General features: G+C 30.7%; 1 protein-coding gene across 4 annotated transcripts in view; it reads right to left on the reverse strand.

Annotated features, from left to right (window-relative positions):
• The window catches only part of LOC132951649 (calcium-activated potassium channel slowpoke), a 74431-nt gene extending 65570 nt beyond the window's left edge, over positions 1 to 8861 (reverse strand). For 3 of the 4 annotated variants that reach the window (XM_061023472.1, XM_061023470.1, XM_061023473.1), the window contains exon 1: positions 7536 to 8860. In XM_061023472.1, the coding sequence (XP_060879455.1) occupies positions 7536 to 7880 (345 nt within the window). In that variant the 5' untranslated portion in view covers positions 7881 to 8860. Of the gene's footprint in view, positions 1 to 7535 lie in introns of all 4 variants that reach the window. The other variant, XM_061023471.1, reaches the window with a different exon arrangement.
• Positions 8862 to 22958: the final 14097 nt, after the last annotated feature.

A 22958-nucleotide genomic window follows, 5' to 3' on the forward strand; every position in this document is an offset into this window, starting at 1 on the left:
ACGTAAATATGAAGCATTTAAAAAGTAATCAAGCGTCGTTTTGAGTTTATATTATAATATTATACCTTGTTGGAGATTCTTTACACAAACCATAATGTGTAAGTACCTATAGTAAAAATGTTGGGAAGTTAAATTTTCTATGCACGTTGATGAAATCTTTTTTTTTTTAATAAAAGAGAGAAATAAAACGAACGTTAATTTTAGTACATAATAAACAGCACAATATATATTGAGCAAAATGGGTACAATAACATTGAATAATTATATTTGATAACCAAGCATTTATAACATAAACTACTATAAAGTGGAAAGGAAATTAATTATTATATACACGAACATAGCGTTGATATTTTCACGAATAAATAATATACCTGCAAAAAGTAATGATTTTTTAGTTCACTATTCCACACAATAAAAATAACCATAACGACATAATACATTGCAATAATATTCGATTTTGTAACTTAATATCTTTCGAGTGATGGGTAATAAGTCGAACTTTGCAGAGTACATAGAAACTAGATTTCAAAGCCGACTTTACAAAATCTACATTTCAATTGATCAACGGGATCTTACAAGCGATTCAGATATACGTCTGGTCTTCAGTTACGTGTGTGGGTCGTTAGAAAAAAAAAAATCACAAACTACAACCACATTTTGATGATGAAGTCGAAACCGTGTTATAAATATTGCGTAAAAATTGAATGCGCTTCATCGCACCGTATGATAAAATACTCTAGAATAAACCGGAGGTCTTATATACGCCACTTAAGTGTCTTTTAAAAAATACTCCAGATGATGACGTCGCTCCGGGGTTGAAATCATTAAACCGTTTGTTCGTGAACAATGGATACCTGTACGAGTTACATTTAAATGTACGCGGGGATTTTCACTACAACGGCTGCCAAACAAACGATTGTGACGAATGCGTTGTTGGAATCTGTTTGGAGTTTTTTTTTTTTCTTTCAAGAGGTCATCTGTTGTGGTCCGTCCTATCTCTCGTACATACCTAAGTGCGCACCAGTAGTTATACCATGTCGCTCCCGCGCTTCTCGTAATATCATTAAACTGGAAAATATATTTTGTCACATTTGTTTCCCAGATAACAGAAAACGACTTGCTACTCTCCGAGATAATGACATTGTTAAGCCAAAACACCGCATTGTTCGTAGTATAAACAACTTGTGATTTCAACCTTAACACTCTGCACTATTGAGTAAAAAAAATGTATGATGATGAACACCAATTTTATAATAGTAAATAGGTAATATGTAATTTAGCCTTTAGGTATTACGTAGTTATGTACATTGTTATATTATTTTTCAAATTATAGTGTTTCCCCGTATTCGAAATCGATTAGAGACATGTATTTATTTTAAGTAGTTAATAGTTAAGTTGTTTTTTTACACTATCACGCGATAGTATATTTCACAAAAACAAACAAAACGAAATCTTTACATCGGTAATTTGGCCTAGTTTACATGTAGATATCTATTTTTTGGTCAATAATTAATTGTTATTTAATTATTTATTGCTTAACCCATTCACTGTGTAGTATAAAATTTCATGTTTGCGATACAGCTTGCAATTATGATTTATAAATTGATAACCATTAGTAAGTTTTGCTGTACTAAAAAAAACTTACAAATAGAGTTTTATCATTCTGTGCACGATAGATGTTTTGCAGTTGCCAAGTTACGATTGTAGGTTGTTATTTTGGTATACAGACAACAAAAATAAATATTCAATATTCAATCGACCGTTCATGACAACATTATTCATACATACGCCCCAAGTCAATTAATCATCTGCTAATGGTTATTCAATATTGTATTGTTTCGAGAAGAGGTTGAATCTAATAAAACATTAATATAATAATGTTGGTACCCAAGATGGGCACGTATGACGTGGGATCATGAAATATTAGATTTCCACACATAATTGTACATCAAGTCATCAACAGAATACGGAATCGTTTTAAATCAAAAACGTTCTTGATAATGTTTATAAAATAATATTATGTTAATAAAAGAAATAAAATATTTAAAGCGCGATTTATATTTAAGAACTATTGTGTTATTATGTATTAATTATTTAGAACTCATCTTACTAATTAATTATTAAAAGTTAGTAAAAACATTGTTTTTAGTAACATAATTTTAAAAATGTTCAATGTTATATAAAACGTGAATATTATGATAAACAATTATAATATTTTTCTATAATTTTCGATATCTTGAATAATATATTTTATGTCTATAGTAACATGATGTACGTAGTTTTTTTTAAAGCACATTTTTATTATTATTTTTTAATATGGATTCTTGAATTATATTTGTTTATAATGAAGATTGATTGTATTGTATTTATAATTGAACTATTTTATTTTCTGGCAAGTATACCTAGCTAGAATGACTTAAACATTTTACGAAAAAAAACGAATTAACTCCCGTGTCAGTGAGTGCGATTTTAAAATACTTAGTTAATATTTTGTTACATTATAACATCATTCTGTTCGTAAGAACTAATAGAAGTATTTTTAATCATTATTTATGTTTAATTTATAGATTGCGATAATAAATCCATTAAATAAGATTTGCATATTATGTATTATAGAATACTAACTCAATTTCATCAAGTTTTAGTATTTAAAGAATAAATTGAAATTTCTTAGTAAATTTCGATATTTGTACGACATACTAAAAAATGATATCTTGTAACTAATTTAAAAACCATTAAAAATAAGCAAAATGTTCATTTAAAATATTTTGTAACATATATTATTATATATATTAATGTCTAATGTATATAGCTAAAATTAAAAGAGACAATTCTAAAAATAAAATCACAGCATGAAAAATGTCTAAGCACCTTGAATTTTGGATATGCGCCGAGAACTTTATAATTATTGTTTTTAATCCAGCATCAACCATAAGATAAATTTTCTTCGATCGAAAACTTTTAAAATCATCTTCGTACAGAACATTATAATATTGTAAACATTTCGACTCATATCGATATTATACCTAACGGCTAACGTCCATTACATTATTACGCTCTAATGCTCTATATTATAATATTACGCTAACTTGCATTGGAAATTGGAATGTCAAAAGTGAAAAATATTGCAAGCTGTCACTACGTTATTAAACGATACTTGCATTGTTGATAAAGTATTGGTCAAATACCGACTTCGACCTACGATAATATTATAAAGATTTATAATAATGAGCAAAAATACAATAGGATAATAATTACGATGGTAATATTCTAATATAACGAGAAAATGATAATAATATTATACGCGTAATGGTGTTAGCGGTTTATAAACCACAATAATAATTGCGGTCTACGGACATGTTTTATGGTATCTTGCCGAGTCGGTAGGTATTGTGTTAATGTGTCTGTTATTACGCGATAATAGTCGCGTATAATAATAGATCTTGATTTATTTCCAGTCATAAAGTACGTGGGTAGTTCAACGAGAATGAAGTTTGAATAATACCGCACAGTACACGATTTTCGCAAACATAATAATTACGCGCGTTTTGCTCGTTGAAACGTATCGGATACAATTTGAAATTAAACGACCGTGTACCTAGGTAAATGTGTACACTGCACAGGTAGGTACATGCATATTAATGTGTAGAACTTGTATTATTGTAGCAAACGGTTAATTAATCGAACCTTTCATGAAACATTAATACCGGAATGGCGTTTTTAACTGTTCATTATCATTCCGCTGAATGGCTATAGTGCGAATAACTGCCGCGCTATAGGATGAAAAAAATTGCTCACTTTGAATGAATTTAATTTTTTTTTTTAAAAAAAGGTTAATCGATAGGGGGTCCGCCATTCAGAAAATTATATAATATTATTCAAATAGAATCTTTTATTTTTCGTCGTACCTTTTATTTTTATTGAGCCGTAAAATACGATTCTCCATTCATCGAAAGCGCACAAAGAAAACTCATAAATTCAAACCGACGGCTGTGAAAATATAACATATAAAACACCGTACCAATATCATCAACTACGGAACCCGTATGGTCGAAAAAAACATATTTTATTATCCATACCGAACTAATTTATCAACACTTAACGTACTACAAAAACTTAATTTATATTACATTATATCTTATTTTATGTTTGATAATAGGTACTTAGATTATTTGGAACCACTTTTTTTTTTTTTTGGAAAAATTTAGAAAAGGTCTATTTGAAAAAGTAACTTTTACACACCATAATATTGTATATAATATTACTATCAATGATCACATTATTTTATTGTGTATGTACCTATACTATTAATATTTTAGGACAAACGAATAGATATTTGAGAATTGAATAATTAACGTGGTAAAGATTCACTATTTAAGAAGACTTTAATAAAGTATTTAAAAATCCATAGGAATATAATATAATATAATAATATATGACTAGTGTATTGATTTTAAAATCATTATAATATTAATGCTTGGTTTCATAAAAAGAATTTCATCTGAGTTCAATATGTGTAGTTCTTTAAAAGCGCTTTATTGTGAATTTGTACGATCCCACCTCGAATACGGTGTAGTGATCTGGGACCCTCAGAACTTACGTGACTCTTGCCAAATCGAGCGTGTTCAGCGTAAATTCTTAAAATATGCTTCTTTTGTACTGCATATTGACTGCCTTCCACACGATTATACACCAGTTTAGTGAAATTAAATTTGGAGACGTTGAGTGCTAGAAGAATAAAGACTAACTTGGCTTTCTTATTGAAACTCTTGAGTGGGGAAGTTGACGCTCCAGATTTGTTAGAGAGAATTAATTTTTATGTTCCCGGTGCTAATTTGCGCGACTTTTCTCCTTTCCGGGTCCCGTTTTGTGCGAAAAATTATTTATATGATGAACCCATTTTGCGTATGATGATATTTGCTAATGGATCCATTTATAGATTACATCCAAACAACTTCTTGTGTCTAATTATTTTGTATTATATTATTATCTGTTCAATATTATGTATGTAATAGTGTATTATTATTATTAATTATTAATGTTATATAAATGTCAAGGGCCTATCCCGTTTACTATTATAATAAATAAATGAATAAATATTATTTATAAGTGATAAATTAGGTCATTTAAGAATATGAAGTTTAATCATCATTATCTGTAAATTTTTATAGTCGAAAAACAAACGATATAAATTATAATTGTCATTTGCCAATGCTGATTAAACAACTCCATATTATACCCATATTATATTATAATACAACCGTTTGTCGTATCGAATAAGTTACCTTCTGATTGTTATTCTTATACATTTTATAGTGATAAAAATCACGAGTTTGTTAAAGTTTTTAACTTGGATTACTTAACAGTATTGTTAAAATTGTTTTATGACTCAAGTTCTTAATTTATATTATAATATGCTATAGATTATTCGTTTATAAGTCATCAGACTAACCACTTAATATTTTTTCGTACGAGCTACTAATATGAATATTATTATGGTACATAGTCGAATAGCGTTTTGATTAACAAAACACATAATAATAATATAAAACCAGCTGGCGGCTACCTACTTTTAATAGTTGGAAAAGTTGAAAATATAATAATATTATTATCTTTTGTGTTGTGTATTATAATGTTGTTATACTTTATAAAGATAAATACAATTAAAAGTTTCGACAGTCCTAAAACACAAACACTATACATTTAATTTTTGGCGGCGGTTAAATTGTGTGTGTGTGTTCGAGTAACTACGTTGTGCAGTTATAACTCAACTTTTGCGCTCATTCTCGGAACCAAAACTTTTATAAGCAGCCACGAATTCGTCGAAAAAACAAAGCAGTGCAAAAAAAAAAATCCCGGGAAAGTGATACGGAATTACTTTAAACACGTTAGCCGAGATATCTGCACGCGACCTATTACGTTTTATTTTACCGTATTCGGCAGTGGGTTATAATATTATGGTTGTCTCGTCAAAAAAAAAAAAATATACATAACACAATATAATAATATTATATTTAGTAGCAATAATAATACATATTTTGTCGGCACCGTACGTCATAATACATCACTAAATAATAATAATTTTACCTCTTGTATAATTTCAACATAACACACACACACACACACACACACACAATACTTTGCGTACTCGTGACGAACGGTGTATTATAATAAAATATTATATTGTGATTGTTTAATCGCGTTTTATTATAAATTGTACGCATTGCGTTCGCGATACGTACGAGACACCGTTCTGTCACAATTATTATTACCGTCACGTGGTACAGACCGTCACCGCGAGTTTTATTTGAATAAAAAACCTTGTCCCGTCGTAGTACGCCATTTTTCACGAGTTGCGATTATAGTCCCTTTTCGTAACCAAACACGTTGCCCTCGGTTGACGGGACCGTGTTACGGGTCACGGCCGTTAAAAAAACGGATTGAGTGTGGACACGGGGGAGGGTTAAAGGTTGTAAATGATTGTGTATTATATACGTATGGATGCGGACATGTTGCAACCTTTTTGTGGCGCACCTCGTTTTCCGCGCGGGCGCCGATGGAAAATTCGGTTTTCTCGAGTGCGAGCGGACCAAAATATGTTCAGCTCGTAATCTGTACGAGCGTTGTCTGCAGAATGTGGGGGGGGGGGGAGGCGCTATTATGACCAAGGCGAAATCGAGGATTATGACCAATACATATTTTGTACACGCACTTTTATAGTTTTTTCATTCTAACCTCTTTAATGACTTACGATTTACAATATGTCAACATAGAACGGACTGTAATTGCATCCCTCGAGATTTTGATAACCTGGCACGACTATAATATTGTATAAAACGTTTTACACGGAAACCATACTCGGCAACACAATATTATATTTTGGCACATTGACATGTTCATCGATAAATTAATAATTAATATTGTAGTATTCATCCATATGATATCTTTCCCTCAAGCTCATTGCGATAGCGCCGAGGAGAGAACGGCAGAGTGAAATAATAACATTAACCTTATTCGAATATACGAGCATTTATTGCAATTATTGCATTGGTAACATTAATTATGGCACAACGATAACGATGACATCGCTGTGCCCATTACACGATCTGCGTTTAGAGGTATTCGCGACACGTGGTTTTCCCTCCAGAACTCGATTTGCGTGGTCAACTTCTCGGTACAATAACCATTGTAAAAGCCATCTTCACACAACCACTCAAAAACAGAACAACATCAGTCGTACTTTTACTCTACTAAGTCGTATACACCTCCTATATACATCATCGTGAACATCATACAGATATCATATTATCATTAGTACCTACCTATATATTATAGTTACATTTCGAAATAAACTATACAGGTATATAAGTATACAGAACACCTATATCATTTATGGGTTAGGTTGTAGGTGTGCGACTATACAAGGGACAGCGTAATATTATATTATAAATGTCGTTGTAACTATGACTATAATATGATGAAGACGATGATAATGATATAATGACAATGATTTATTATTATGTAACGATGCTCACCAATATCCGCCCGGTAGTGGTCTGTCCGGATATCAGTTCGCCCGCCCAGTCTTTGGCCTCTGTCATGAACGTTCCCTCGAACTCCTGTTTGCCCTGCCGCTTCGGCTCCTTCTTGGGCTCGCTGTTCGGGCAACCGGGCGCCGCGAGCTCGGCGGGCTGCTTGCGCGTGAACAGGAACGCGAAGAACCGCCATAGGAGCACGATCAGCAGCCCGGCGAGAAACGTGAACACGCTGGACAGCAGGAAGCACCACCACTTGCGGTCTTGCAGGCACTCGGTCTTCGGCGGCATCGTCGTCGCCTGCACCGGGCATAGCTGCGCGCAGCATTGCCTTTCCGGAAGCATTGTACCTCGCCGGGGCCGTCCGATCCGGAAACATCAAATACCACGGTGTGGCCAACGTCTCGTCGTCGCCGCGTACCACACGGGAGGTATCTGGCCGGCGCGCGCGATGTTACCTCGCGGCCATGGCCAGTCGGTGGTCCCGGTGTTGTCGGCGATGCGGGTGTTGCTGCTGCAGCGACTTGATCAGCAGGCAGACGTGACGGGACGCGGGCGGCGGCCGGCCGCGCGACTTGACGCGCGCCGTGCGTGCCAATGAGCCCTGTGCCCCTATATAGTGACCGATTGTTGCAGTGCGTGCCTGGTCCGGTGACGGTGACTCGCGACGAAACAAAAACTTCCGCTGCAGTTGTCGTCGTATAATATCTTGTTATGTTCTTACGTAGCAAACACCTCGTTGGACTTGTAAATTACTTAAGTTCGCGCGTGCACATGCACGTCCGTTAATGTATGTATATACTATACAGGAATTGTGTACGTAACAGGAAATACTATATTATAATATAATATTATTGTATTACGCGTGTTTTAAAGTTATTTTGTGTGTGTGTAAAATTAAAAAAAAATTTTTTTTTCTCCGTACTATACAAAATATGATATCGTGCAGATGTAGTTACGATATTATTATCATAAATAGTGTCCGGCGTCGAGCGGGCGGACGGTCACACACTCGCACACACACACACACACATCACACACACGCACACACACACGCACACACACACACGCACACACACACGCACGCACACACGGTGTATTCTGCGCGCGACACCGTCGATGGGTAACGAGCGACTGCCACGGATCGGCTGCTTGTCCCCGGAACTTGCATGTATGTAAGCCTCCGGCCGCCCGCCCACCGCCAGCCATCGCGCGCCTTCCCGCCGCCGCGCGCGCGCGTAAGAAAACCGACAACCGTGCGACAACGGCGGCGGCCGCGGCGGTGGCGCGCGCGCGGGTCGCTTTTGTGTGTGCAGTCACACGGGCCGCGCGCCGCCGGGATCAATACTGACCTCTAATACCGGACCGGCGCGCACGCTCGCTCGCTGCTCGCTGTCTCGCCCGCCCCTTGTGTGCGCCAGCGGTGGCGTCGGCTGTACGGGCCCCTTGACGGGGCGACGACGGCAGCCTCGGCGTTTGCGCTACACGTTTGGCCCGTGTACGCGTATATCTCGTTTTTTTTTTGTCTTCCCACACCCGATAATCTGTAGCGAAACCTCCCCTGACAGACGCCACCTCTGAATAGCGGACGAAATTTCAGCGACCGACCGTAAGACTGCGGGTATGTAGAGGTTTCATTCTGTATTATATCTACATAATATATGGTTATATGTTAAGCGTGCTCAGAGAATTTAATAATTGTAGGTATATTATAATAACGGTACAATCGCGACTACCTTCCCCCCCTGCCACCACCTTTAGAAGACTCGTATTTTTACAATGACGGTCGACGGTCGTGCATTATCGCCGTGGACGTCATTTAAGCACAGGAAATTGACGACCCGTCGCGAAAATTCCTATAAATCCTACGTACTGCAAATTATACGGTGACGGCCTTGATCGCGGCGTGCGGTACACCGTCGTACGCGTTCAGGTGAGTCGTTTTCGAGTGTGGGGAGGGAATGTTGGGCGGTCGTGTGCGTATGTAGGGTAGTGGGATGATAACGGTCGTGTCTATGTGTGAGTGCTACCAGGTCGTAGGAGTGGGTCGGCCCGGTGGGGGAGGGGTGGGGGTGGGTGTTCTACTACGTCGTATTATAGTATAGTCGCCGTCGCCGCCGATGCCCGGGCAAATCGTTTCGGGGTCACGGAGAGGCGCTCCAGCGACGGCGGCGGCGTTCCAGTTCCGCCCTCGCCGCCGCGCATTTGGGTTTTCCGCGTGGTTCAATAGGCTGGACGCGTTCCTGCACAGGGCACGGGGAAGACGAGGCGGACGGTGGCTGCCGGTTGTGTGCGAAAAAGGGCGGCCTCTCGGGGCAGCGGCGTAGAGTCGGTTGGATTGTGTGAGAGTGTGGGTGCGTGCGTGTGTGCGTGTGTGTTGAGTTTGACGGGGTGGGTGGGTAGGGTTCAGGGGACGGGTATACTTTTGCTGCTGGACGCGGTGGTGCAGACGACGGTGGGGCCCTCGCTATGATACCGCGAGCTGGTGTACGGTGGCGGGGACAATTGGATTTTCACTCTCAAAGTTCACGCGCGCGTTTATTATATATTATACGCCACGCCGAAACGATATCGTCCGGTCTGGTCTCTATATCTATATACATGCATTCTATGATATATTATGTATATCATATACGCACGTATACGAGCGGATGGGATTTCTTTTTACGTTTTGGCATATTATTTATATATCTATATCAATATATTTCTTTTTACTTTCAGTGCGACGGCTATAGTGACGACGAAGGCGACGCGCGTGCATATCCCGAGAGGGACAACTGCAACACGAGCGCGTACCGTATAATAAAGGTGTAGCATAATAATATCATTGTATTATATATGCCGGTATCGTGGGTGGATATAATATACACATCATACTATACTATGTATGGGTATATTAATAATACGCCCGCCACGGTGTGACGACTGCACGCGAATAACATTATAACTGCACTAAACCTACACTGTAGCGACTATACGTCGTGTTATATCCATATAGATATAAATACATGCACGGCACGACTACACCGCCATTAATATGTTTATATAAGTATAATATGTAGTGTATATAAGTAATGCACCCACACAGATGCGAAAATACGCGATATCGGGGTCGGTGCTGGCGGGGTATAAAATAATTCCATAAATGTTATGATAACGACCCAGTGTTTCGGGGCCGACCCACATTCGCGAAGTGATTTCGTCGGCGAAACGGCGTTCTCGCCGCGGCCACAGTTGAGCATATTATATATGTGTATATGTATATACATGGACTTTCTGCAAGAGTGAAAAAAATAAAACTACAGAGTTTTCAACTATACTCGCGAATCGTGCAATGTATGTGCGTCGGGTGTGTGTTTATGTATATTGTATACGGATTTTCCACTCTAATAAATGCATTTTATGCGTTCCGTATTACACATCCTATAAACGACAACGAGAAAATGAAAAATTGTCTAATAACACGTCGATAAACATCCCTTCAATGCATTGTTGACGATTTATTTAGCCCATATCAGATTTAAAGAGTTACAGTGGGAAGATAACAAAAATATTTTCTACCTATCGATTGGTTAGCGCTGAAAACATTACTTCAGTATATTTATGAATTAATTCCTACATCATATGAGCAATAAGGATTTATTGAATAACTGATCTAATAAATATAACATAATCTTATAGGGGTTGATCGTGGTTACAGTACGATGATCAAAGTTTATTCAAGAAGATTATTATTTTAATCTATACATTTAAACTATACCTACTATAAAATTAAATTTATAACATAAAAAAAATGTTATTTCGTTATTCTAATCTTTTCATTTTACGACGTTATTAGTTATTTTTATCGAAATTAATTTAAAAATCTGTAAACATTAAACAATATATGCATAGTTTAAAATGTTCAACGATATTGTTTTTGAATACAGCTTTCTTTAAACATGCTTAGCATGGCAAAAATTTAAATTAGATGCGTACAAGTATGCAGTAAATTGAATTTGTTTTCAACTGAAACTTCAATAGCTCTTCTCTTTTGTGACAAAAAATCCTTTATCAAAATTAATTGAAGTGGAATTGGTAATAAAATAATTACTCATACCTAATATAATTATTAATTATGTACTATATTATATTATACATGTATAATCAGATTTACCCACAAATAAAATATAAAAGAGACTTCAGTTGTAAAATTGTTGAACTTAAATAATACAACACGTGCCTGATTTGATTAAAAATAAAGAGGTTAGGTTAGGTTTTCAAGTATATTATCTTACATACAATAATAAATCTTTAAATAATTATAAACATTTAATATGAAAGATAATATTATAGTCATATAATATGAATAATTAATGTAAATTATATGTGACGCTTATTTCCAACCTGCCATAACGTTATAATCGATAAAAATAAATATTATGTCACCATCATAATATTTTTCCAATTATTATTTTAACTATCTAAAATAATATGACATAATAACCACAACATTTAACATATTCAATGAAAATCTATATTAAATCTAATACAGCTTCACGCGTTTAACTAGTAATTATGTATAGGTAGGTTAGGTAGTAAGTATGTATAGGTACCAAAAATTATTATTTAATTCACGTAATAAAAATATTGACTGTTTAATGGCGGTTCAAATATATTATGATTAATGAATGTTGTAATTTAAACTAAGTGTTGAAAATGGAAAATACTAAAGGGAGTCGTTGCCAGTTTTCCCACAATTTCATAACAATTTAAAATTATATTTTATATTTTAGTTGCCATCTTAATGATAATAATTATTCACAAATCCACGGCCCGATACCTATTTAGAGGAGAGGGAGTGGGTTACGGTGTATTATATCAATAATAATAATGACTTTCATGACTTTCAAAAACTCTCATTGATATGTCAAATTTTGATATTATTTTATTTTTTTATTTGAAGGATAGGAACTTTTTTCAGGTCAGATGAAAGCCCGAATTTTAATTTTACTTTAAATAGTAGAAAAAAATATGTTTAAAAAACAACAAATATTGTGCATTATTTAAATGTATATTTTAACTTTATAATTATAATTTTGAAATTTGAGTATAGATCCAACCAACGAAATGTTCTATTTTTTATGTAAAAAAAATTAACAAAATCTGACTATTCTACAGGGCGTGATAGTTTTTCCAGTGAGACATGTTTTTGTATTAAAAACACACCGGCTCCGACGCCTTTAAAGACATATTGTAATTGTTATAATGTATTATAATTTTTGATAGGAAAAATATAAAATACTTTACCATAATAGATTTAACCAGCATTAAGTAAACTATTTGTACCTGTTGTATTTATCGATTTTATGTTCGTTATCTTGTTTTATTTTTAAAATTAGTTTATTTTTATGTTGTTCTATAACAATCCTGCACAATGGTGTGACCACAAACACACTCGAGAAAATACATTTTCAGACACTACACCAGTGCACTTCAATGAAGAACTAACGTTAACTCTCTTTTATGGACCTAGGTGATAATAATTCCTACCTATGAAGCGGATATTACTTTTACTATACTAAAAAAAGTCTTTATGACAGCTAATTGATTGCTGATTTCATACGTATCTTGGGATACTTTCTATGATTAAAAAACAATGTAATAACCGTCGATTTTATTAAACGGCAACGGATTTCAGTAGAAATATAATATTACGATATATATATTTTATACATCTATTTGTTAAAATACCAATAAAGTAATGTTTTATTGTCGTTATTTAATTTTGAAAAAGAGAAGTTACCAAATGTAGAAAGAAAAAAACGGAATTATATTTTGCGCTTGTTTGTTCACCGTTATTGTTATCTGATTAGTTTCACGATAAGATCTTGCGACAGTGACGATATGTTATATGAATAAGACCGACAACGCCCAAAATTGTCCAGCTTGATATAATATTATTACACCACACAGTTCTCAACAATACAATAATTACAAGTCAGTAATACAATTTACAATGGATTCCAGAAATTAACAATTTATTGATGCTTGTAATTTGTTTGTGAAATAATAATATAGTATTTAATGCGATTAATCATGATATGATACAAACATTTTAAATTACTACATATTATTATTTAATACTTACGTTAATTTATCCGTGTTATAACAACGTACATAATTAAAGTACACGATAACCGTTAAATAGGATTGTTCGGACTTTATTATTTTGTTTTTCATCCAGCATAAATGCGCATGTTGCAGCTGGTGAAATGTTGTTATTAAAACACCCAAACTCGTTTAATAACTAAATAGAAAACAATATAGTTACGGGTTAAACCTTTAAATAAATAATTCGTTCATCAAATATTTAGACATCATTACGCACTTTATGAAACAGTTATTTTTAGTCGGTTAAGACAAAACAATTGAAAAGCAAATTTCAAACGCAATGGGTTAAAAATTGGGTTTAATTTTGTTTATTGTTAAAATAAAATTATAATATTATGTCCAAATCGATTTTGCATTTTATCAATACTTCATTTTTTCATCTACAATTATCAAAACTTGTTTTTGAAATCATATTTATACACCAATATTCTTTAACTGTAATAAATATATTAAATCTAAATGCAAGTAAAGTTTTTTTTATTTATTGATCAAATACAGCTAGAACAGTTAAGGCCATTAGTTTTATCTTAATTTTATTTAGGTAACGTTAATGTATGATTTTATTATTTTTATTTTTTTAATATACCGATTTATAGCATTCAAACATTAGAGTAGAATGCACGTATAATTTATTATTAGTAAATTTAAATTCATATTATTTTGGTGTAATTGTATAATATTACTTTCTTAAAATTATTATATTTTGAAGATAAATAAAACGTTATTATAACAGATGAATATTATATTATACGTCTAGGTGTAGTTAACCATATAATCAAATTAATCATTGTATACTTACTATTGTGTAACATATACCTAGTATTTTTGATAGTATTATAAACATTAACACAGTCATGTTTTAATATTTTTTACTTTTAGTTCTTTTAATTTAAACCTTAGGGCATTGGACAATGGTATTTACAATTAGCATACTAAACAACTCAAATATACTATGTTTAATTTTATTCATATTTTACGAATAATTATCAAATTTGTATATCTGCATTTTAGTTCATTTTTATTGTTTATAATACATATTCTTATATTTTAATAGGCAGTAAAAACACTATTGATTTTTCAATGCGGCTTTTTTTTTTATTATTTGTAAATATTTTTTAATGCCACAAAAGTTTTATAAATCATCTCTATTGATCCAAAATTTGACACAGATGATAGGTACTCCATGAAAATAGTGATAAAATTTTGTTTAAAGTGAAATTCATCAGTAGGTTTGTTATTTTTTTGAAATTCAACACCATGATCTAACAAAGACAACTAAAGGTATAAAAATATTGTATAATGTTTAGATAAAATTGAATTTGAATTTTAAAATTTTCAGATTGATCATAATTGTACAAAAGTTGGAAATTTATACAAAAGGAGAGAAGTCAGACATTTTGGTTATTCCAATTTGAAATGGTTATTATTTTCAAGGTGTATATATCAGGTTTACTTTTTTTATTTATATTGTTATTTTTACTCATTATAACTTATAAAACAATATTATTGTTTACTATAATAACACATTGTAATATTATTGTTAAAATATAATATTTCCATGATAAAATTACCTATAATGAAGTTAAATTAACTAGCTATTATTAGTTAAGATAATCTTCGGTGGTGAATATTATGGTATACTTTAGAAAACGTATTTGTAAATCTGAAAATTTTAAAATTATGTCAAACTTATATTACCTATAAAAAGGCGCTTGTCAATGGTCGGAAAAACGGATTACAGCTGATACATCATATAAGCGATATAGATGAATAATTTGTTTACGTGTAAGGAGAATTTCAAATTACCCATTTTGACACGAATTATGCCTAAACCTAATCTCAAAATGACAGCTCGGCCGCATTTTGATATCGCAGCGTATAAAAAGGTTTATGACCCATAAATAGGATAACTTATAATATGTGTGTAGCTGTAAGCTTTATTGGACAGAATTCGCTTTCCAAAAATGTGCTAACCTAAATATAGGACAATTAATGGTAAAATCCAAGCACTAATATCAAAAAGAGTTTAAAAACTAGGAAAAATAAAATACAATACAACGGTTAAACGGTATAAATAATTGTATAATATTTACAACATTGTAAAAACACAACTTAAATTTTGCAATTATTATGGTGTACAGTTCACACAAATTTTAAATAATAATACGATTCGAACAGTTTTATTAAAACAAATGCATTGTTATATAGTAGTAAATGGTAATGAATGTTTTAAAAACAATTATAGAAATTGATTAAAATTTAATTTAACTTAGTGATAGGAGAATAACACAGTTTGTGGATGTGACCGGTATCAATTAACTTAATTAAGATATTGACAGATACTAATGCTTACTAATGTACCGTAATACATTATTTATAAGTGATAACAAGAATGTATTTCAATGAAATTAATGGATTCACAAACATAGATTGACTGCAATTTGTTATTTGTGTTTTTGTTTACGGCATTTTACGTTAATTTCTATATAGTATGCACTAGTTATACACTAAACTTGAGGTGAGTTTTGTCGTGAAATTCACATTTGTTTCAATAAAATTAGTTTAAATTTTCACTAAGTGATTATTACCTGCCACTGCTATGAAAACACTAAGTGAGATTTGGGTACCTGCAGAGGTTTTAAGACGTGACACATATAATCCTCCACACTACTTTATAATTCAAATTCAACATATTCAACAACAAATGTACAAATAAAATCCTTAAGAAACTGAAATAATAAATTAATAATATTTTATTTAATATTATCATTCCCTTAACGGGGTTAAACGGGGTTTAATGCAAAAACTTACCATGTTAAATTTATTATTATTTTTATTTTACGGTCTTCTACTACTAGATCATGTACAGTATATTTTCTGCGATAAAATATATATATTTTTAGATTCTGAGCGAAGCGATGAATGTATTGATTTTACAATGATGTGTGTTTTTTTTTTTATTTTTTATTTATTTTTAATTTTTTTATTTTTGTGTCTGTCATCACTTTTAGGACAGTAAAAGTGCTTGGATTTCTTTCAACAGTAACTTTTCTGATAGGAAAGTGAATCTAGTTGGTACTTTGGGGGATCAAAAGTAAAAATTTCCCAGTAGTTTTCAAAAGCGACGTGAAAAACAAAAGAAAAATTAAGGAAAAACGAGAATTTTTACGCAAAATCTGTTTTCGAGAAAATCGATTTTGGTTTTTGGTGTAACTCTAAAACAAATGACCGTAGGGACATGAAATTTTGACTGAATGTTTATATTAGCATTTTCTATACACCATAAAATTTTGAAAATATTTTGACTCTTTTTGAGCTGTTTACGGACATTGTCAGTCTTCAATTTTTTTAGTTTTTTTTTTCTATAAATATCAATAAAATTTTATCTGTTGAGTAAAAAAGCTTGCAAATTTAATAGAAGGCTCCTAGGTTATTGTTTCATAGGCAGATGAAAAAAATTAAAAATCCTTAGTCACAGTTTTTATTTATAAGCATTTAAAGTTCAAATTTTGACTAAATACGAAAAAATCACGAAAATTAGCAAATTATTTTGAGTTGAGAATTCATAAAAATTTTTCTTTTTAAATCTAAGATTTGAAAATTTTATATAAGATTACTCATAAGTTTGCCTACCTTTATCAAAAAAAAATTGTCTACAAGAAACTTAAATTAAATTTTTATGAGCGTCTGAAATTTATATTTTTACAACATTTGATATTCACTTGATTTCTCATGTAACAATTTTCTTATTTTATTGTAATTGAAAAACGAACGACTTTAGATACTTATATTAGCATTTTCTATACACCATAAAATTTTGAAAATATTTTAACTCTTTTTGAGCAGTTTACGGACATTGTCAGTTTTCAATTTTTATCAAATTTATTAATTATTTTGTAGTTAAAAATGTATAAAATGTTTAACTTTTATGGCTAAGGATTGAAAATTTAAAACAAGGCTCCACGTAAATAGGTTATATATAAATTACTTTATTCACAATAATATCATCAAATATACTTGGTAATATCATAGGCTGACTGACCGTTTTCGCTCAGAATCGTTTTTCTTATACAATGATATTATATCATTGAATTCAAATTTAACACCATCCATTACAGTGACCCACTTGTAACCTACTGTACAGCAGAGCGACATCCACTTATCCACCTTTTTTTAATTTATAAGTACAGAAGGAAATCATTTAGGATGCGCATTCCCATTTTTTCTTTAATACAGAATTTTTAGCTGATTCAAATTTTGATTTTTGAAATTATGGAATAGTCAAGGTCTATACTCTATATCAAGAAGCAGCATTGTTTACAGTTAATTGTCGAACAGATTTTTTTCTTTAAACGTTGATCCATCTAAATCAAAATTCAAACGAGTAGCTTCTACATTTTTATAATGTATACAGTGTGATTACCAAGCATGCTACCCCTATTGTTTCCTTTAATAATGAATTTATTAAAAATTCTGATTTTTGGAATTTTAAAATATACTCAAACACCATTTTTTTAAATGAAAACTTCACTTTTTTACTGTAAGCTTTTTAGTGGATAATTTTTTTGAAAATATTGATCTACCCAATTCAAAATTCGATTTAGTAGTTTCTTAGTTATTAAAATGTTTGTTTCAAGGATAATACCTAGTCCTTAACAATGGTTTTACATAAATATAAAATAGACTTAAAATTGGATCTAGTATTTATTATACTTGGGCCATTTTTACAAATTATTAATATTGATAGACTAATTTCAATTTCTACAATTTTCAAATCACCATGGTGCACCATAGCCCCCATATCTTATAACCCGTTACCATGGACCTTTTATCCTTAAATCACAAAGTTAAATAACTCAAAAATTACTCATACGAATTTTGATTTTGATACATAAAAAATTTTAGAAGATTACTACTAAATAGTGGTGTTATAAGAAAAACAGACATTTGTATATCCCCACAGGACACTCCTTAAGTAGTTCAAAAAATCTCAAGAATTTTATAAATGGTCTTAAAATGTATTGAAAAAAATATTTTAAAAAATCAGATTTTAAATAACTGCATTATTGAAGAAGAAAAAGGTGGTGAGCATGCATGGTGAATTACTCTGTATACTATGATAAATGATAATGTTATTAACAATTGTTTTAGCAAGGTATAAAATAAATTTAATATTTAATATAGTACTTATTAGATTCAGACCTTGTTTACAAATTATGAAATCTTAATAGATTGTTATGGATTACTTTAGTTAGCAAATCATCATAGCTCCCATATCTCCCAAATCTATTATCTTCAGTAGTTTAATACAGTCTTAAATAATTCAAAAGCTATTCGCTAGAATTTTCATTTAGTTACCAACATAAATATTTTTAAAAATGTCTTCCGCTTAACAAGTTACTGGAAAAACGGTGATTTTCATTTAAAAAATTAAAAGCTTATACCATCACAGGTTTATGATTAGAATATGATTCTTAAGTATACCTTTTCATATTAAATCAATACAATATTTTAATCTATTCATTAATAAAGGTAAACTGGGGTGTGCATGCTTGATGAATCACTGGATAAAAGGTATTGTTTCAAATACAATATAATATAGGTACCTACTGTATAATGGAAAAATTATAAAAGAGAAATATTTCATATAATTCATGAGGATTGAATAAATTTAAACTAATATAATATATTATATACGTCATGCTATGTAGATGGTAAAAAAAATTAAATAATAATAATATTATTGTTATTTCTTTTGGAATATTTTCCATATTTAGGAAGTTGATAATTTAAATACCGTTGGCCATTTTAGGACCCCAGCACAATCGAAAAAAAGTTTACTGATTTTGTTATAAAATTTTTTATACATTGTAATCAGTGTTGGGAATCATCTAGATAATTTTATAGATAAAATTATTTCTTTAATTATCTTATCTAGATAATAATAATTAAATCATCTAATTATCTCATCTAGATAAATGTAATGGTTATCTGTGGTAATTTATCTAGATAAATAATATAATAATAAGAATATTTTTTTAATTTTTTTTTATTAGATTTTAAGGCTTTGACGACTGAGGTCATTAGCCTGTAAGGTTGGTAGGGTTGGTGCAGTAGGGTTGGGACTGTTGGTACGGTCGGTTAGGAACACGTGTATGTGTGACAAGGTTTTTGAGCACAACGAACCCGGATGGTCACCCATCCGAGAACTAGTGGCAGCGGCCGTTGCTTACTCTTAATCACGTCGCGTAATTGATTTCAGCCACTGCGCCGCGCCGAGTCACAAGAATATTTTTAAATACTGAAATAGCCAATAATTTACGAAAACAGAGTAGTGATTCCAAATTCCAATATTATTATAGTTAAAAAAAGAAATGTTTACTGAAATATTGTCAATTTTATTTTTTTATTTTATTTTTATTCAAGTTGTATTAAAAATTTAAATTATTGTATATTATTTTAGTTTAGGAATAACATTAAGGATTTATTAATTAATAAATATTATCTAATTATTATTAGGTACTAATAAATTACATTATGTATAATATAATCTTAAAAAAATTATCTATTTTTTTATCTAGATAAATGTATGTGTATTTTATCTTATCTAGATACATTTTGAATGAATTATCTGTTATCTTATCCAGATGATTTTATGGTTATCTTTTCCCAACATTGATTGTAATATAGGTATATTAAATTCATATAGCAGGTTCATAAATCGTAATTTACCGTTAAATATGATATAAATAATATGTAATAATATTGCACTATCAAATCGTGATTATGTTTTCTTTTTATTTATGTGCGAATAATGAGTACAATAATTTTATTATAATTTCATATAACCGAAAAAATCAGCAATTATTATCCATAGCATTGTAATGCTTTTTTGACATATTTTTAAACCTTTAACAGCTGTTGGCATTATTCTATTTTTTTATTTAAGAAAAACGTCGTTATCATTATCAAAATGTAATTTTATTGTCATAACAAATTATAATGTTCAGGACTCAAGTAATTTTACATGAACAATATTTAACAAAATTTATTACATAAAGTAATCATAGTATCATTGTATGTTTGATGTTAAATATGTGGAAATTCCACTACTCTTTACTGAAGTTATAGTATGTGGTTAAGTTAAAACTCCAAAGAGAGTGTTTTTGAACAAATCTTATGAGATACTGTTTATCTACTAAAAATATACACTGCAGTTTAGTTTGTGATTAAATATAATAATATGTTAATTTTTTCGTGTTATGTATTCCGTTTAAAGGTATAATATTGTGAAAGAAAATATTTCAGTTATTTATCATATTAAAAAAAAATTCAAAATATTACAAACTTTATTGAAGATTGTTATCTTTGGTTTTTTCCTGATTGCTTACATATACATACTTAAATGACAATATTATAGAATTTACTTAAAAATAAATTATTTATTTGTAAAAAAATAAAACATTTGATTAGATATTTAGTATTCTAATCCATGATTTACTGAAACACTAATATATAGTAAACATATTATGATATTACCAGGTTTCAAATATTAATCTTGTTAATTATACATTGAAATCACGACAAACGATAAATATTTAAATTATGCAGTTGCATATTATACTATATCGTCGAATAATATTAATAATATTATAAATGTTACACAGTATTTAATCATACAATTTTTCTCTGTCAATTTCACGTGCTGGAAACTTAGCGTTGAGAGTGTGGGTTAAAAGCTTTTTGCTTTGAAACGGATAACTAATTCGGCGTGTAATCGCATACAAGAGCATACCATATATTAGCATTAGACAAGCTTGTATAAATTAACCCAAAAGTTTAAATTTCTCTTGTTTGTTTGTGATGTAATATTTTATTACGAAACATTGTCGACAAAGTTTGCACTAAATTTGAAAAAAATGTTTATTTGTACTTTCAGGGATTCCATACATCATTCCCGTTGGCGTATTAAATGACAGATTTAGAGTGACCGAGTAACCAAGTTGTATGTTATAGCCTTAGTATCATCCTTATACTATAATAGATTATCATTATTTTTAACGAGCGATGTTCAACAGCGAATTGGAGGGTAGGTATCTTCTAAGTTTTTAATTCAGTGCAAGCATGACATCGATCGAAAACTTTGATGTATATTTTAAACATGACATATTATTATTATGTACTCTTCGAGTCTAGTCTGATGAAATAGCTGAAAATAAACACACAGCCGTTATGTACCTAAATTGCCTATCTATAGTGCCGTCCTATAATAATATTGTTATCGAAAAACATACCTTATAGAATTATGTAACAGAGGTGCCACACAAATTATTGGGCAACTACTTTGGAGTGGTCATCGTAAATTTAATTAATTATAACGAATTAGTTACTAACTCGTTGAAAATTCGATTTTCATAAGATTTATGTCTAAATACTGTTAAAAATATTTTGCTTCAAAATATAAAAACAATATATGGTCAAGATTTCATTCAGAAAAGTAAAAACACTTAAAACATTAAAATTAATTAAATAAAAATATTTTTTTTTGAAAATTAATTTTTTTAGAAACTAAAATTAAATTATGTAAACAAATATTTTAAAAATATTACTTTTTTTTAATATAAGTTTAGACACTTGAATGAATTTATTGTTAAAATTTTTTTAATATATTAAAAATTATAATATTTATTACCCTATAATATTTAAAGAACATGATAATTTCATTCAAACAACATTTTACTTTTTGAAACAATCACAAAGTAATTTTTTTAATATATTTTAAAATTATTATATTTACAGTTCACGTATATTATGAGTTTTATAAAATAAAATGATTATTGGATTTGTTTTTTATCTCTTTTAAGTAAATTTATTTGATCAATAAATTTAAAAAATAAAATACAATTTTAAATGGACAAGGAATATGGATCAAATAAATTAAATTAAAGTAGTTGACTAAAGCTGATTAATATTCAGGATAATTCGATCAGTATTATTTATAATTGTATAATTATAAAATGTAACCTCTGTAATATACTAATAGTTAATACTATTGATTCCTAAGTAATACATTTTCAACCAAATAAAATATTAAAATATTTATAATAATACATAATAAACGATAGGTACTTTGTGCATAATGTATTTTGACATACATTTGTTTTTATGAAGTAGCTCAGTATACTAAAATTTAAAAAAAATTATATTATATAATAATTATAAAATATCTTTAAATTGCTTATGTTTGAAATGATGTTTTAAATATTGTAT

This window comes from Metopolophium dirhodum, chromosome 9, assembly GCF_019925205.1.
Source record: "Metopolophium dirhodum isolate CAU chromosome 9, ASM1992520v1, whole genome shotgun sequence".
In the NCBI taxonomy this organism is placed as follows: Eukaryota; Metazoa; Arthropoda; class Insecta; order Hemiptera; family Aphididae; genus Metopolophium; species Metopolophium dirhodum.